The 18013-nt window shown below is 46.4% G+C and overlaps 1 protein-coding gene across 2 annotated transcripts; it reads right to left on the bottom strand.

Annotated features, from left to right (window-relative positions):
* Nucleotides 1–4343: 4343 nt before the first annotated feature.
* On the bottom strand, nucleotides 4344–8070 carry LOC134521746 (lysozyme g-like). 2 transcript variants are annotated; one of them, XM_063348628.1, is made up of 6 exons: nucleotides 8026–8070; nucleotides 7181–7255; nucleotides 6726–6827; nucleotides 6270–6466; nucleotides 6008–6146; nucleotides 4344–5040 (listed from the first exon to the last, which is right to left on the bottom strand). In XM_063348628.1, exons 2-6 carry the CDS (start codon nucleotides 7221–7223, stop codon nucleotides 4907–4909), a joined length of 615 nt encoding a protein of 204 aa, XP_063204698.1. In that variant the 5' UTR covers nucleotides 7224–7255; nucleotides 8026–8070; the 3' UTR covers nucleotides 4344–4906. The 2 variants fall into 2 exon arrangements, with proteins under 2 accessions (XP_063204698.1, XP_063204788.1); XM_063348718.1 differs by having other exon boundaries at nucleotides 8030–8064.
* Nucleotides 8071–18013: the final 9943 nt, after the last annotated feature.

Below are 18013 nucleotides of genomic sequence, written 5' to 3'. Positions count from 1 at the left end.
ATGTTTGATAACCCTTTTGGTGAAAAAATTTTTCCTACTATCCAATCTAAACTTGCCCTGGCGCAACCTGAGGCCATTTACTCTCATCCTATTGCTTGTTACTGGGGAGAAGAGACCGAACCCCACCTCGCTACAACCTCCTTTCAGGTAGTTGTAGAGAGCAATAAGGTCTCCCCTCAGCCTCCTTTTCTCCAGGCTAAACAACCACAGCAGAGCGTACGCCCATCCAAGCCATGAGCAGCCAGTTTCTCCAGAAGAACGCTGTGGGACATTGTCAAAGGCTTTACTAAAGCCTAGGTAGACAACATGCACAGCCTTTCCCTCATCCACTTAGCGGGTCACCTTGTCATAGAAGGAGATCAGGTTAGTCAAGCATGACCTGCCTTCCATAAACCCATGCTGACTGGGCCTGATTGCCTGGTTGTCCTGTACGTGCTGCACTCAAGATGATCTGCTCCGTAGCCTTCCCCAACACCAAGGTCAGACTGACAGGTCTGTAATTCCCCAGATTCTCCTTCCAGCCCTTCTCGTAGATGGGTGTGACATTTGCTAACTTGCAGTCAACTGGGACTTCCCTGGTTAGCCAAGACTGCCGATAAATGATGGAAGGTGGCTTGGTGAGCACTTCCTTCAGCTTCCTCAGTACGCTTGGGTGGATCCCATCTGGTCCCATAGACTTGTTTGTGTCTAGGTGATGTAGTAGCTTGCTAACCATTTCCTTGTGGATGATGAGGGCTTCCCACCCCTGTCTTCCAGCTCAGGGGGCCGGGTAGCCAGAGAACAACTGGTCTTACTATTAAAGACTGAGGTAAAGAAAGTATTGAGTGCCTCAGCCTTTTCCTCATCCTTGGTCACTATGTTTTCCCCCGCATCCAATAAAAGATGGAGATTGATTCTCCTTAGTCCTCATTTTGTTACTAATGTATTTATATAAACATTTTTATTGTCTTTTATGGCAGTAGCCAGATTAAGTTCAAATTCTCAAGTGTTTTGGAAGTCTTGTTCATGATCTCACCTAAGTACAGCAAAGGCTGTTCTGGTTATAAGATAAATACTAAAGAGCCATACTTAGATGCTTTGTATTCATTGCTGATTAAAAATGAAAGCCTAAAATGTAAAATTTCCTGTATTTTTGCATTTATGTATGTATACCTGCTTTACCCTGTCCACATGGACACAGCAAACCTGTTTACTTCTTTCCTTTTCCTGGCTGTCTGTTGCGTAGTTCTAGAAACACATACCTGTCCTTAGCATGTTTTTTCTTGTCTAAGCCATCCCAGTTCTGCAGTCTCTTCAGGTAACTTTTTCTTCACTTCTGATCATGGTTGTTGCTGCAGTTTGGAGCAAGTTTTGGTCTCCATCTTTGCTGGCTGCCCAAACTGAACACAGTCCTTAGCTGAGGTTTTTTGGTGCTTATTAGCATGAAGACTTCACATGTCTTGTGGAGGGTACACTATGTTGTGCATCCTAGTATGGTGGTTGCCTTTGCACCACGGCAGGACACTTCTGCCCTCCCCACTCCCGTCTCCCACCCCGCTGCCTCGCTCTGGCCCTGGGCTAGGAACTCTAGCAGTGATGGTCCCTGGGCCGGAGGGCAGGAGATGGTGGATGTTGGAGACTAAATCCCCTCTGTAGCTGTGGGAGGCAAATCCTGCCATACAGAGCGCAGCCCACCTTGGTGGCATGGATGGAGAGAAGGCTGCCACCCATCCACATACCTGCAGTGAACATCTGCTGTGAGGTTTGCAGCCACCTCTATGTGTTCCTAAGGAGGACCTTGTGAAGATACATATTAAGCCAATTAGATCTTTGCTAAGGCAAATTACAAAGCTTTGGAGGTTTTTTTTCTGAATAAAAACCAAAAAAGGCAGAACCTTTCTTACATGTATTTATTATATGACTACTGGGAAACTCTGCTGCATCAACTGCCAGGAGGTAGGAAATACCAAAGTGCTCACGTTTAACTGTATTGAAATGCACAATGGCCCTTACCTCATCTGACACTGGCTGTATGGGCTCGGTGGGAGTTAATATGGACATTGCCAGTGCTAAGAGCTTGGCTTCAGATGTACTACTAAGCAATTTGGTACAAGGTAAGACAAGAGAAAGTAGCTTTAAAACGTGTGTGTGGAACACAAGTAATTTCATAGCAGCTCTAGCTGAAGTGTCAGCAAGGTGCGTTCCAGCTAATGGAGCCTGTGAGTTGCTGACCCCTGGGACAGGGACGTTGCTCTGCGCTGGTCCTGGGAACTAGTGGCATGAGGTGTTTGCAGAAGCAAATGATCAGAATCAATCTGCAGGACTAACGGGGTCGATCTAAGAGTTGAATGGTGATCAGCATTTGTTACCTCTGGGTGGTTTGTGTAGCCAGCATTTAAAAAAAATCAAGTGAATCACCTGGGTTTCCAAGCATATGCTGTCAGACAGCCACTTCTCCAGGGTGGCATCGAGGCAGACACCTCCCAGCCTACCTTCCCAGCACCATGTGGGCTGTGGTGATTGCAAGCAAGATCTTTCCAGGTTGAGGTAACCTGCTAGGACAAGTCTTTAGTTACAAGACGGGTTCAAGAACAAGCCAGGAAGGAAGAGTCAGCAAGGCCAAACCAGGATCAGTAGGTTACAAAGCCAGGCGCAGGCTGACTTCCAGGGCAGCTCAGGTGAGGACCCAGGGCAAGGTTGTGAGCTTAAATGCAGCTCCTGAGCCAGCAGGCAGAAGGTGCATGGGAGGTGGAGAAGAGATGAGGTTCCTCATAGTGCAGTATCAGACCTGACCTTCAATGCAGGCAGCCAGACCCTTGGGAGGGAGGGGGAAGAGGCTGCAGAGCCTGTCAGTGCAGTCAGAGCCCAGACAGCATGGTCACCCCAAAGCTGACTCTTCTCCTGGCTGAGAGGACCCAGCTCCCTCAGCCTCTGCTCGTGTGTCCTGTGCCCAGGACACCAAGCCTGGTGGTATCCTGGGCACAGGACACCACCCTTGACCAACTTGGTGGCCTCTGCTGGACTCTCTCCAGTGTGTCAGTGTCCCTCTTGTATCAGGGAGCCCCGAACTGGATACAGTTCTCCAGGTGTGGTCTCACAAGCACAAAGGAGAGGGAATTTATCTCTCTCCTTCCTGCTGGCTAGAGTTTTGCTAATGCAGCTCAGGGTACTTTTAGTCCACATCTCCATGAGGGCCCGTGAGGGCCCATGGTGTCCACCAGGACTCCCAGATCCCCTTTTTGCACATCTTACTTTCTAGACAGTTGCCTCCCAGTCTGTACTGGGGCATGGGGTTATTCTGTCCCAGGTGTAGTGCTTTGCTTTTGTCTTAGTTGTTCATCATGGCGTTACCATCAGCCCGTTTCTTCAGCCTCTCCAGGACCAGCCAGTTGGTATCGCCTGTGAACTTTCTGGGAGCACTCTATCCCTAGTACCGAATTGCTGCTGACGACATGAAGCAGTACTGGCTGCAGGATCAGGATCCATCCCTGGGGGATGCCACTAGCAACTGGCCACCCACTGGACCCTGTGACACTGACCACCACGCTTTGTTTTGAGCCAGTTTTCTACCTGCCTATCCAGTACGTGTCTCACCAGTCTGGCTATAAGGATGCTATGGCAGGCTGGGGCAAAGACCTTGCTAGGTGAAGGCATACCATTTCCGCCTCTCTCCCCTTTTCTATAAAGCCAGTCATCTCATCACAGGATGCAAACAGGTTGGCTGGGCACTATTTCCCCTGTTTAAATCCATGCTGGATGTTTTCAGCGTGGTCTCTAATTGCTCCTGGGAGGATGTGTATCATAACTCTGTGCACTGTTAATGGCTTTGGATTGCATTTTTCTACCCACTTAACATGCTTGCAGCCAGAGTTTTTTCTAATTATTTTGATATACAGTTACTCCCAGTCCCAGAAGGTGTGCTCATCATGGAAGAATAAAGGAGGTCCTCTCGGCACACAAGCAGATGCTGGTGGGACAAGCATGGCTTGCACTGCTTGCTGCCAGACCAAACCCAACTCTCCCTTTGGCTCTGGAGAATGAGCGTCATTCAGTTCTGCAGGCATCTATCCCTCTCCTTTCCTTGCCTTTTCGCCCTCTCATCCCCACAATAGTTCAATTCCAGGTGTAGAAGGAATAGGAGCACCAAAATATGCCAAACTCAAAGACTGCTATTTTCCTGAGCATTGCTCTTCTACAAGCAGCAGAGAGGCAAAACATTTTTATGAAGCGCAACTTGTGTTTCGTCATGTTCCCTTCTCAGTTTCTCCATCTGCCTAAAATTAACATTGTACATATCCAACCTTTGCTAACACACATGACAATACGAGTACATTGGAGTCCTGCTTCATTTGCTAATAACATTTTTATTCAATTTCTCTTTGCTTATTTCTATATGACTGAAAGCATCCATCTCTATTCTATGCATTTATATGAAAAATTAGCATTCAGAAAAAAATGACTACTCCACAGCATAATGTAAATATCAAGCAGCTTTGAAAAAATAAATCATGATGCTAATACCCAAGGAAGTATTTTGCCTTTTGATTTCTTAAGAGAATGACAGATTTTGGCAGAAATGTGTTTTAAGATCTGGAAGGCAGCAAATTATCAATAGCAAAACAAGATAGTCCTTGTAACTCAGAGATAACTTGTAACACAGATAACAGAAAAAAATATTAAGAATTTGGCAATATTCCCTTTGCAAAATCCAAACCATATTGCTTGTAAAGAAACTGCATGACCTCTATCTTACTGAATATTGTTTTAAAAATTCGGGGCTTTACTCTGCAAATTCTTATTCATGTAAATCATTCCTGTACATTTGCATCTGGGTGGGTTTGCAGGGTACAGTGGCGCTGTGTCTGGGCTCCCTGAGGGAAGTCATGCAGGTGATGGTAAGGAAGTTACTCAGTAGAGATTCCTGAGTCTAGTATCCATGTTTCTTGTAATACTGGGCTCGTGCAACCACGTCGTTGGAGTAGTCATCGTGGGTGGTGCCGATGTCCATTCTGTCATAGCTTTGGACGTTCCTGGGACCAGCGTTGTAGGCAGAAATCCCACCTGAAATAAAACACCAAAAGAAGTCATACAGACATAAAAAAAAAAAAGGTGGGTGTGTGTGGGGAAATTCCAGCCTTATGTGTTCTGCTTTTACTGGTTTCGAAAGCTTTTTTGACCGCTTTGTCTTTTCCTTGGGCCAGTTATATTATACGCCGATGAGCCACAGCACAAAGTGGATCAAATCACAGTGGATCAAGCCCACTGGGGCTTTGAGCAGCCTGGTCTAGTGGGAGGTGTCCCTGCCCATGGCAGGGGGGTCGAACTGGATGATCTTTAAGGTCCTTTCCAACCCAAACCATTCTATGACTCTATAGGGATTTTGGAAGGGGAGTAGGCAGCATTACTGGAGCTTCTCTGACTGAAGTGGGGGTCTGCAAGCAGCTTACAGTTATTCCTGAATCCACCAAAACTTTGGAAAGATACCTCAGGTTTTGTGTTCACAGGTATTTGCAGCTTGATGAACTTGTACCATTTATCTGGCCCAGCACACGCCCTCCATTTACACTGAGCTTGTTCAGAATTAAGTAGAATAGAATGGGATAACATCATATTGTACACCTTGACTAGGTATAGAGCAAACACCTCGACTCCTTTGTGAACAGAGATACGGAGTGAACTGCTGGCCCCATTCAAGTAAACCACGGAGCTGTTTGTTAACCTGTATGGCTGTAGGAGATTCCTCATGGTCACATAAGGAAAGCTCAACTCTTATACAGACTAGATTTCAGGTGTATAAATATTTGCCACATGGTGGTGGAAATTCAGCGAGGCTGCTATACCGAGGAAAGGCAGAAACGACACAGAATTGACAAAGCTTGTCTTTTGCTGGTGAAATAAAAAAGGGATGAAAAGCTAAGTGACAGCCTGTTAGAAATGTGTTTTTTGAGGAACAAGGGAACTAATTCAGTATGTTCTCGTGCTAAAGTTTTTCTTCTCTCCTGGACAAAGCCTGTGGCCTACACCTTACCTTTCAGCTGTTGATCCTTTGTCCAGGATGGGAACTTCTTCTGTATTGTCTTTATCATCGAGATAAGTATGTTTGTGCCCTGCATAAGATGAGCTTCGCTGTTCCATGTTCCCACAGGTTTATGTGATCTTTTGTCAACCTAGAAATACCAAAACAACAGAAAGAAGTCATTTCCCTGCTGTAATGGACGACAAGTGTAGGGGGCTTACTTTTATTTATATGCTATTTGTTTATCGGGTTTTAGTGGAGTGTCAGCAAATACCTGCATTAAACCAAATCCATTTCCATTGTCGCCCCAGCCATCCTTCAGTATTTTGCCAGCGTGAGATTCCCGGGAGATGATGCCAGCGATCAGGGCTGGTTCAACACACAATTTTTCACCAACTTTCTTAATGAGTGGTTTATATTGATCCATAGCTTTTAGGTCCACTTCAGCAATCTTTTGTGAAGCCTTAACTCCTGTAGTTCAAATCAAAAGTAAGGATATTTGCTTAATAGCTTTTAAACTCAGAATTGTCTCTCACCTCTCTCCTTTTAATACACACAGAATTACATCAGAATTTTGTTTGCCTGGCCTCTGGGGGGAGGTAGATGATCGCCATAGGGATATTATCCAGGCTCAGCAGCTAGCGTGTGTTCAGCACTTTGGAAATGTGAAAGATTTGGGATTACTGTGCCGTGGAGAAACGTAGCCGTCTGGCAGAAGAGGGATACTCACCGCAGTAGGGTAAACGCTCCGGCTTTGCAGTTTTGCATGAAGCCCCAGGGGTTTTAATTCTGTCTACACTGCCGTAGCAATCCGTGCGGCCCTGGGAGGCACCTGCAGAGGCGACACGGGAAGGCTCAAGCTGTAAAAACCTTTTTGTGACTGCAAGGAAAACCCAAGGGGAGGCTGCACCCTGGAGAGGACAGGCTGTGGGGCTGCCTCTGTCACTCCTTGTGATGGAGAAGAGGCGAGTTCCTGCCCTGCGCCCTGCACCCGGAGCCCACCCGTCCCTCAGAGGCCACCCCTCCTTCTGCAAGACACACAAGGGGGACCCAAGCGCTCTCTCTTCCAATAGGGTCTGGTGGCAGCCACGATTTTGCGGGGAGGGGTGGCGGGGCGAGAAGTTGCATCAAGGTCTCCTGCTTCCCAGCTGCTTGGAGCAAGGCAGCGAGGGATGCCGGACTTACCCAGGAGGGCAGCAAGGCCCAGCAGCACGAACATCGGATACATTGCGGTGGTTCTTCCCGAGCACACAGAACAGCCTGGAAAATCAATCAGTCAGCATTGGCATGCATGAAGACGTGAGCATGTCTCACTGCTCGCCGAATAAGCACAAAGAAACTCTTTCTGAGCTGACGGTGTATTTCTCTCGGTTGGGTAGGCAAAGTGATACATAAACGGAGTCACCTTGTTTTTTATAAGAGATCCCGGTGGCAGCTCTCCTGCTCCGGCACAAACCAGGCTGTGGCCATTCACAAGAGACTTGTAACGTCTCATTTCTGCTGGTTTTTCAAACCCACGTCTTCTATGACATCTTGATAACTTCCTCCAAATCTCAAACCCCAATATTTAATTCAGAAAAAATAAAATTAGTAATGTTCAGTGCCCTGTGCTGCTGCCCTCCCACCATGAACACCCTTAGTCCCTGCCCATATTCCGTATACAGACCACCTTCACCACACCTGGACAGCTTTCCTGAATCTCCTGAGACTTTCTTTATACTCAGAAATTGGCACTTTCAAGATGCAAGCTGTCTAAATCATTGTAGCTATCTACTTTAGGGCGATTTGTGCTCTGGGAGCACCCATTTTCCCTCACTGGCTGTGAGGGGTGCCTAGGGAGGTAGGCTTACGTACGGGATGAGAGCCATCTAAATTTAAGCGACCTAAATCCAGAACTACAAGACAAATCTTGGTCTCCTTATTCAAGCAGAAATCTTACGCAGCAAAAAGCTGCGGCCCCTGGGCCGCCAAGGAGATGGTATTGCTGAAGGGAATGAGGAGACCTCCCACCCTGAGTGGTGATATCTTACCTACTTGTCAGCAGCTCAGCTTCTAGCACAGAACTGAGGTCCGGGGAAGCTTAATATATAGGGAAGCTACCTTCCGTTCGGTGGTAATCTGACACTGAGATGAAATGTATTGGGCTGTGGTTCTGCAAGACTTAACAGTACTGTTTTTTTCTCATGTAAACAGAACTTGTTGCACTATAGACATTGGCGTGGTGGCAAGTATGTTCTCGGGAGTGGCATTTCCCGGATTTCCAAAGGGGAAAAGAAAGCACCCTATTTTTATCTGGGTGTCTCTCCACCTACAATTGATATTTCACACCCTATTCCTGGAGGGAGCCGTTGTGAGGGCTAAGTAAAGGCCCAGCACCCAGCTGTTGTGGAGGTGTTTGCCTCCGTCCTGTCCTGGCATCTGGGGCTATGTCCCTACTGCTCAAGAAAAAAGGGGAGGGACTGACCCTCAGGTATGTGGCAGGGAGGGTCTTGCAGCCCTACCACCTGGGCTAGCACTCTTCTGAGTGTCCACGATGGTGGCCCATCTCCCCCTGCCTCGGGGGATGTGCCCATGATAGCGTGCTCTGCCAACATTGCTTGTCAGCAGAAAAAAATAATGATGCCATGTTGGTTCAGCTTTTTTTTTTTTTCATTTCATAATAGCTTTTAACGAGCCAAACACATCTCTGAAATGATTCACACAACCCTTTGTCTCAACATTTCTCTGCTGTGAAGGGGAGAGGTTTCTGGCATACGCCTGCTTGTGAGTAGAGGGACTGTAATGAGCCAGGTGTTTCCAATCACCGAAACTGCGTTTGCCACCTGGGGACAGACACTGCTAGGGACACTGGTGTCATGTTAGCAAGGGGTTATTTACCTGCAGTTGCCCAAGTCTGAGGGTCTTGGACCCCTTGCCTCTGTCCCAAGCTCCTTGCCTGCCCTCAAGAGGCCTCTCCCTCCCTTTGCTCACGTTTCTGCACAGTCACAACCCTTTCCCCGCCACCTCACATGCCAGAAATACCACAGTGGGGGAACGTATTGCCTGCTGTGGGTGGGGGAGTCTGGTTGGTGTCTTTGAAGGCTGTGATCAGTCTCCAAAGGGTGCGTAGGGGGCAGAAAGCGAAGCACAGGAGGGGCTTGTTGGGCACAGCTTTATTAGTGGTGGGGCTGACTTGTTCAGCTAATACCCTTCTTTGGAAGTCCCCGTTTCCTTTGATGGTGTGGATGCATGTGGTCTCATCCCACCTCCGACAGCATCTTCAGAAGATGGATCTGCTTCACAAGGCTGGCTGTGAAAAGAAGAGCGGAATGCTGCTCCTCCAGATTTACCTTTGTTATTTAATACCTGGGCACAGGAGTGCCTTGTAAACCTGGCATATTTGCTTGAGAAGATTGATATTGTAACATTCTCTCTTGCAAATCTCACGGAAGGAGAAGCTGATACTGAAGAGTGGAGTGAGGATTTCCACCCATTTTTAGCTGGAGCAAGGCAAATAACACTGAGCCGGTTATTAACCAGTTGCTGTGCTCACCGGATTAGCTGAATTTGTCTCTGCGCCCTCTCTCTGTCTCCTCCCAGGGCCCCCTGAGGCCCCACAATTTCACCTCTCCCACAGGACTCATGCTTCTGTGGTGGGACCGCAGCGCTGGCCTTCGCAGCCTCTCTGCTCTCCTCTGCCCTCACAGTTTATTCTCACCGGTAGTCTGCAGATGGAGGAATGAGGTGACCCAAAACAACCTTCTTAAATTGCTGCTTTATCTGCAAAAGCAAAGCCCAGCTTTGTAGGAAGAAAGGCTACAGGTGTCAAAGTGGCACTTGATGTGCTAGGTGAGCAGTTTCAGTCCAGGAGCATTTTACCTGGGGTGTTGGCATCAGTGTTTTGCTGACTATCCCTTGCCCAGCCCTTGAATGACTGATGCCTAAAACCACGTTGGTGCTCCCAGAGCCGATGCAGGGAGCTCCTCTGTGCAGCAACCTGTGCGGCATCCGTGCAAGCAGCTCCTTCATGTCGTGGATGGAGTGATGCACTTCACTCGTAGAGAGAAGCAATACATTTATTGATGTAAAAGAGGGATTTAAAGATGTTTGATAGTAAAAGTGACAGTGTTTTAACAAGACTCGATGGCAAGGCACACTTGGTTATTTGAGGCATAGAGAACAGTGTCAGGCAGAGCTGCCAGGGAGACCCTCCCGTTGAGTCAAGGTTCAGAAAGGACACCTTGCTTTCTAAACTGCTCAAAGAGGAGTCCAGGTGCAGCTGGATCCAGTCCTAGTCCCAGACTTGGTCAACAGTTTATGTCTAGCAGATTATATATGCACAATCAACCTTTTATATCACTTAGCTAAATTTACAAAGTTTAGCATACTATTAGTCACTTATCAAGGACCTGTTGTAGCAAAGAATCTCTGAATCTTGAGAAGTAACCTTGAGAGTCTTCCTTACTCAAGGGGAGATCCTGGCATGCAACCTGCTGCCGTGCAGGAGAGCTCCAAGGGCTCTTGGGCTGTTCACTGTTTATGGAGGTAAGATGATTGATTTACAGTCATATTTGCATATTGACCACAGCACCAGTATTGTGGTGAGGTGGGCGCATTGCTCAAGTTAGCCCTTGGCTATTGTGTTGTTGTCTTTATCCCTGAAACCATGTTGAACTGGATGCAGCCATCACGAGTGCATGCACCCATTATGACCACCACAGATGGTTATCACTTGGGCAGGGTCATGGGAGATAAAGGTCGGGTTGGCGGTGGAGCACACCATCACACTCCACCCTGTGGCTACAGTCAATTCATCTTATTCTCACAGAGTGGTGGTGCGGTCACCTCTTGCCTGTGTGCCATAAATACTATTTTGGTAACTTATGCGCTTACAGGTCCACGGTAAGTAGGTAGTGAAGTATTGCTCTTTGCTATGTATTAGCTTGTATGTTTTGGATGGTTGGAGTTGGGTTATTAGTTTTATCATGTACCAAAACTGTCTATACAATGTATTATTAAGCAATAGACACATTAATCACAATTGGGTGAAGCATGAGATTAAAAACTCCTGTTGGTGTTGGTGACCATCCGTCATGGTTTGGGCTGGACTGGCCACTGAGATGAATGACAGGTGCTCTCCCCCACTTCTCGCTCCAAGGAGACGAGAGAGAGAGATAAAGAGGTTCATGAGTTTAGAAAAAAACTAAACTACTTTAATTAAAATATTAATAAATTAATAAAAAATAAAATAATGAAATATATACAATATACACAAAACCGTATCAGGCTCCCAGGATGATGATCGCATCACCAGCAGGCACAGGGAAAGTCCCAGACTGGACCCAGCAATGGACAGGAGCTGGATTCCAGATCTGGATGCAGGAATGCTTGGATCGGGATCAAAGGCAGACGAAGAGACCGACTCCTCCTTGGACACCGGCCGTTGAAGAAAAGAGGGCTGACCCTTTGATCCCTCAGCTTTTATACTGAGCATGGAGCAGATGGGATGGAATAGCCTGTTGGTCAGTTTTGGGTCACCTGTCCCGTCCCCTCCTCCCCGCAGGTGCGACCCCTCTATGCTTTTCCTCTTCCAACCCTCCAACAGGGCAAACAACAAAGTGACCTGACCTTGGTTATAGCAATAAGTATAAACAAGAGCCCCTCCACATACCATTCCTTGGCATAATCAGGTCTGAAAGTAAACAGTTTCTGTGCAATATGCTGTTAGTTTCAGAGAGTTTAGTTAGTTAGAAGAGGCTTAGCTAAAAAGAAAAGTAAAATTACTGAACAGCAAGTTGGTTCTGTTTAACCTCAAACCAGGACACCATCCAAGAAGAGTTTTCCACCAATGGTGTTCTCCATCTTTCTTCATTCTTTCCAAGACATGGTGTGTCTCTTTTGTATCATGCTGAATGGTGATTAGAGTTTTGTGTCCATGGTTTTGGATTCATTCTACCAGCTGACACAGGTCATCGTGTTGTAGTAGTTTCTTCACCAATGTGAGATTCATTCCGATGGTGGTAGGCAATAAATCTTGACTCAATGTATAATTAGATCGTAACAAATAATAAGATGTAACAGGAACTGAATAATTGAAGTCTCGTCCCATAACTTTAATAAAGTTACAAACACAAATATTAGAGCGATTGCTTTTATCTATAGTAATGTTGTCTACTAATACAAAATCACAAAGGGTTTTCATACAAACACGTCTTTTTCCAATATGTATATAAGTATGTAAGTATGGTTCCAGGAATTTCATCAAGATGTATTTCATAATGACAAACATTTTGTTCAGTGTCAGGACAGATGTCTTGGTCTTTGATGGTGTTAGTCTCACAAATAAATTCTTGTTACTCTTATACAACGCATGTGTTAACATCAACAGTCTGCCATTTGTTTCCATTTTGTTGGGCCCATACTCTATGTTCTAATGGACAGACTATAGCTCCATTGTGATTTAATCCTAGCGCAATGATTGGGTATATGGTATATACCAAAGCATTGTGTATTGTTTGGACAAAAGGTGTTGCCTTATTGTTCATGGGCTCATAGGTAAAAATGACTAAATACCACCAGGACTGGAATTCCCTTTCAAATTCAGTTGCATTATCTCAGATTACCTTTTGAGTTCCAGTAGGTAAGGTGTCCTCTTCACCTTCTCTTATAATTGCTGCTACCATAGATTGTGTCCACAGCTGAGCTTAGATACAAGTCAGAGCTAGAGAAACATTATTTTGGTCTCTTTCATTAATTCTTTCCCACCGAGACAGTGTATGTGATAAAAGCCAAAAACAATGGGTGTAAGCAGCATTGTGAGGGTTTGAAATAGTGACATGAACACAGCATTTCCATTTGCCATCCTGAGGGGTGCTGTAAAAGCAAATACAGATTTGTTTCAGTGGGGAGAGTCCGAACAGGTTACCCCGTTAAAAAGAAGGAAAAATCCATCGTACACTAATTCTATTACTTGTTTGCTGGTGGTAATATCTAATGCAATGCCCTTATACTGCCATTTACCATTTACCCTTTTTGCTGAAGCATCCATAAACCGAATGTCTTCTGTTGGTATAACCTCAGTGAGAGGCAGGGCATCCAGAATGGGTGAAGACTGAAGGCTGTTGTAAAGCTAAAGGGTTTGTGTTTACGGGCATCTGCAATTTGCAGACCTTAGTGTGTCCTTCAGTCAATCGCGTATTTTCTGCAACTCCTGTTAGGTAAGGTAGGCACACCATTTTCTGACAGTGGGTTTTTGTGCAACTCCTGGGGGAGCAGTCCGCTTTAGGATTGCTTCTAGTAAATTAAATAGTCTTCTAGTTTGCATGGGTTGTCCCTGATGTGTTTTGTCAACTTTTTTAACTGCTCGGATGAAAGATAAAAGTCCTTTTTCCTATGCAGAGTATTGTTGTTCTGTTTCTTTAAATGCGGTTGAGCTAAACAATAAAGGTCTTTTTGGCCCATCAGGACCAGTTTGGAACAGGTTACAGTAAGCAGCGTGTTTCTGCGAAACCCCATTCGGTTTTAATAGTATGTGGGTGTGCACTGGTCCCGACGCCCAGTATGTTTTTAATTCTTCAATTAGAGTTTTCATCACCTCATTATATTCTAGTTTGCATTCCCAGGATTTGCCTTTCCATAAGAGTGAGTATAATGGACGGGAAATAGTAGAAAAATCCAGGCATATGCTTCCTCCAGTATCCTAAAGTTCCCATTAATTGCTGGAACGCCTTCCTTGACTAGGGTGTTTGCAGTTCTTCGATTTTTTCCGAAGGTATCCGGAGGAATCACAGCATTGCCTGTCATCCAACAAGTACCTAAAAATTTTACTTCTTTGATTGGTCCCTGGCATTTTCTGGGTGGAATCTCAATTTCTACTTTATTTAGTGCTTGCCACACTGCTGCTGCTGCTTTCCCCACTGTCTCGGGGAAAGTTCCTCCAACCAGAATATCATCTGTATATTGGTACAGTTTCACATGTTGGGGGAGTGAGACTGTCTGTAAAAGTTCAGCAAGTGCAGCATGAAAAATTGTGGGTGAGCGTTTATACCTCTCTGGGAGCCTGTTAAAGGTGTATTTATTCCCTCCCAAATGAAAGCAAACTTTTCTTTATCCTCTTTCTTCAAAGGAACTGCTTTTACATCTAGCGCTGCCATCCTTGGTGTGCGGCTGCTTGCAAAGTAGCTGTTAAGTTTGCAATGTTTGGTACAGCGGCTGTTACAGGTGCTGATAATCAACTGTTAAACGCCAGCTCCCACCTGGTTATCGCTTGGGCAGGGTTACGGGAGATAAAGGTAAGGTTGGCGGTGGAGCACACTGGAGCACACAGTCGGGCTTTGTTGTCTCTCACCATGTGCGCCGAGAAGATTACATCTGTATTTTCCATTCTCCCCTCTGGCTGCATCTTCGCAGAGCCACAGAAGCACCGAGTGACTGAGCTTGGAGAGGACCTCTGGAGATCTCTAGTCCAACCCCTTGTTCAAAGCCGTACCAACTTTGAAGCTAGATTAGGTTTCCCAGGGTGTTCCACTGTCATGTTTTGAACACCTGTGAGGTTGGAGATTCTGCAGCCTCCCTGTGCAACCTGGTACAGTGCTTAACCACCCACTATGTTTTTTGTGAAAAACGCCTTTTCTTTTATCAAGTCCAAATTTGCCTTCTTGCAACATGTGGCTGTTGCTTCTGACCATCTTGCTGTGCACCTCTGAGAAAAGTATGACTCCATCTTCTCTATAAGCTCCACAGAGGTACCTGGAAATGTCTCCCAAAAGCCTTTTCTCCTCCAGTCTGAGCAGACCTAGTTCCTTCAGCCTCTGCTTGTATGAGTTGTGCTCCAGCTTGGTGGCCCGCGCTGGTCTACAGCAGGTCAGGGGCTGTTTTATACTGGGGAGCCCAAAACTCAGCACAAGTGCCAAGGAGATGAGAGGCATCGTTTCCCTGGACCTGCTGGTGTTACTTTTCCTAATGCAGCCCAGGAGGCTGTTAGCCGCCTTTGCTGCAAGGGTGCATTACCCACTTGTCAACTTGGTCAACCCAGGGCTTTCTCTGCAGAGCTGCTTTCAAATGGGCTTGTTCTCCGGCATGTACTGGTGCTTTTCCGTCCCAGGTGAGGGACTTGGCAGCACCTGAGATTTCATGAGATTCTTGTCCAGTCTGTCCACACTCCTTTGGTGGGCAGTCCTGTCCCCCCAAGAGAGAACTTGCTGGGAGTGCTCTCTGTCCCACGTTGGTACTGAGGACACTAAGCAGTACTAGCTGCAGGATCAGTCCCCAGGGGGTGCCCCTAGTAGCTGGCCACCAGCAAGACTCTGAACTGTTGGCCATCAACCTTGGGCCAGAACAGCCCAGCTGGCTCTTCAGCCTCTGCATAGAGCAACCTGGGGGTCCTGCTGCTGAAATAGCTTGGGTACGTGGTAAGTCCATGACACCTACCTATAGTGCACATAGCAAGGGCCACGATGATCCAGTCAATAAATAGTATTGATGAACTATCAGTAGGCAGCCCTTCATTGATCACAGCAGTTACACGAGAGAGACAATTCTGGCTTACCCAGAAGCCAGACTGCAGGCCACTGGGTCAGATCGGAACCAGCTACTCTACTCTTCTCTCCTGTGTCTGGCAGGAGGGAAGGACAGCCTCTGGCAATTAAAAGCTGCAGGGAAGACATCTGTGGGTTAAGATGGTCCCCTGTGTGGCCCTTGTGGCTCAAGCGTGCAGCCACGTCTTGTTAGAGATTGTCTCTGTTCCTAAGGAAAAGGTACAAAAAAATACGCTGCCAGGATTGTTATTATTATGACAGGAATTTATATCCCTGATTTCCATAATCGTGTACATATTCAAACCCCTCCTTGAACTTTTGTCAGTTCCTTGACCTGAATCAACCGAGGTGTGGCTGAATAGGCAGGGAAGTCGTAAAATAAGACCTGGTTTAAAGGACAGAAATGGGAGTAATTTTCTCCTTGCCTGCCTTCCAGCAAAAAACCTTGCCAGTTCTTGGAAATGAAGAGTTTTCAGAAGGTGGAGGGCTGCAGCAGGGCAGCTCACAGGGTGAAGGCACAAGAGAGTCTCAAGTCAGCTGTCTCCTCACTGTGTGGGTTTTGCTAATTAGCTTAACTTAGCTAATTAAGCTTAAAAAGCTTAAAAGAGTAAGAAATGAGTGATCCTAGTTGTGCCTTCAGGGCAGAAACTAGGCTGATATAAGCTTCCCAAAGCAATTGAGTCCATTTAAGCTGTGGGAGGTTACCCAGCCAGTGGCAGGGAGGCAGGATGCTCCGGGTGCTGGGAGCTCCAACACTGGGGCAGGTCCCTTGTCCAGAGGCTGCACCGTGGCCTCGTGAGGAGATGGAAGGGCATGTAGATGGTTGAGGCGTGTGAAGAACTGGTGAAACTTCATGGACAAGAGGAACAGCCTAGAAGGCGTAGGCTGCACCCAAGCTGTAACGCAGCCAGGCTGTGGCACTGGAAATTAAAGAGCTTGTAGAGGAGCATTTCCACTAGAAGCAAGGGAAAGCTGAGAGATGCAGGGGACTACCTGATCTGAACTGGTGTGGTCTACATGGTGGACATGGCTGACATTCAGTTTACCTCTGAAAAAAATCAGGAGGAGGATACACGGCATGACCAACAATAAATAAGAAAGACAAAATAGAATACAGTGGCAAGGGTTCGGCACATGCAATATTAAGCACTGAAGCGAGGGCAAACTTAAAAGTGCTTCTGCACCATTGCTAGAGGCTTCAAAAGCAAGGCAGAAGAACCCAAATGCCTGGTGCCAAATGACAACCCAAGACAGCAGGCATCTCAGAGACTTGGTGGAGGCTAGAAAACCAATGAGATACAGCACTGCCAGCCTTATAGGAATGACAGAGTGGGATGTAAGGGTGGAGGAGTGATGCCGTATGTGAAGGATAGAAGTGTAACAGCATAAAGATATTACAGGAAAACAGAAGCACGCTAAAAACCTGAAGGTGGAAATCCCAGCTGATATTGATATCATTTTATTGATAAAAATGACAAAGTAAGACTGTACAATTGATCTTCTACAAGGACAAAGTGAGAGTGGTCAGTGAGACCAGACAAGCAGCAAATACAGGACCGTGGTACGAGTGGGAGCCTGTGTATAGGCTGGATCAGCAGCTCATCAGGATGAGAGGCAGAAGCAGAATTTTTGGTGGCAATAAATCACTGCTTCTGGGAAGAGCTGGTATGGGAACCCACAAAAACAAGTACTAGGGATCAGTGCAAGGGCTTCATTTGAGTTTTAGTGGGACACTGCTCTGAGGTTGCAATCCCGCAACGTGATCCTTTTTAACACTGAAATGGGAAAAAGCAGGCCACATGCATCCAATATGGGAGCACACAGTTTCAACAAGTCTCCAGCAAAAAGGAGTAGCCCCAAACCGAAAAAGCCTGCAAGCATCCTGGATACTGTTCAGAAATACCATGTTAGAAGCCCACACTAAAAGGATGCGACAATGTTGTAGTAAAGTTGATATTAACAAGACAAATGAAATGTAATGTGTAAAAGCAGCAACGAAGGGCACCTCCTGTTGCTGCTAAAAGTCCTCGGTACAGCCCCAACCCTCTTTGATCATTTATAGAGAAATAGTAACTAGACATGATTTATATAAGATTAAACTAAGGAACTAACTACTAGACAATGTAGCTTTGTTAATAAGCAGGATATTTCTGTCAAGAGAAGGATGAACTGTAGGCCTGGTCAGCAAATCAAGAAAACCACCTGGAACTGCCAAGATTAGAGGAGAAGTAGGTAAAAGATAATTTCAGGAGGGGGAGAGCGCGACCACTGACTCATTAACCACCTACCCAAATCATAGAATCATAGAATCATAGGGTTGGAAGGGACCTCTGGAGATCATCTAGTCCAACCCCCCTGCCAGAGCAGGGTCACCTACAGCAGGTGGCACAGGAATGCGTCCAGGTGGGTTTTGAATGTCTCCAGAGAAGGAGACTCCACCACCTCTCTGGGCAGCCTGTTCCAGTGCTCTGCCACCCTCAGGGTAAAGAAGTTCCTCCTCATG

The sequence above is a fragment of the Chroicocephalus ridibundus genome, chromosome 1 (genome assembly GCF_963924245.1).
Source record: "Chroicocephalus ridibundus chromosome 1, bChrRid1.1, whole genome shotgun sequence".
NCBI lineage: Eukaryota > Metazoa > Chordata > Aves > Charadriiformes > Laridae > Chroicocephalus > Chroicocephalus ridibundus.
The sequence above is the reverse complement of the archived record's forward strand: the minus strand, read 5'-3'. Positions and strand labels throughout refer to the sequence as shown.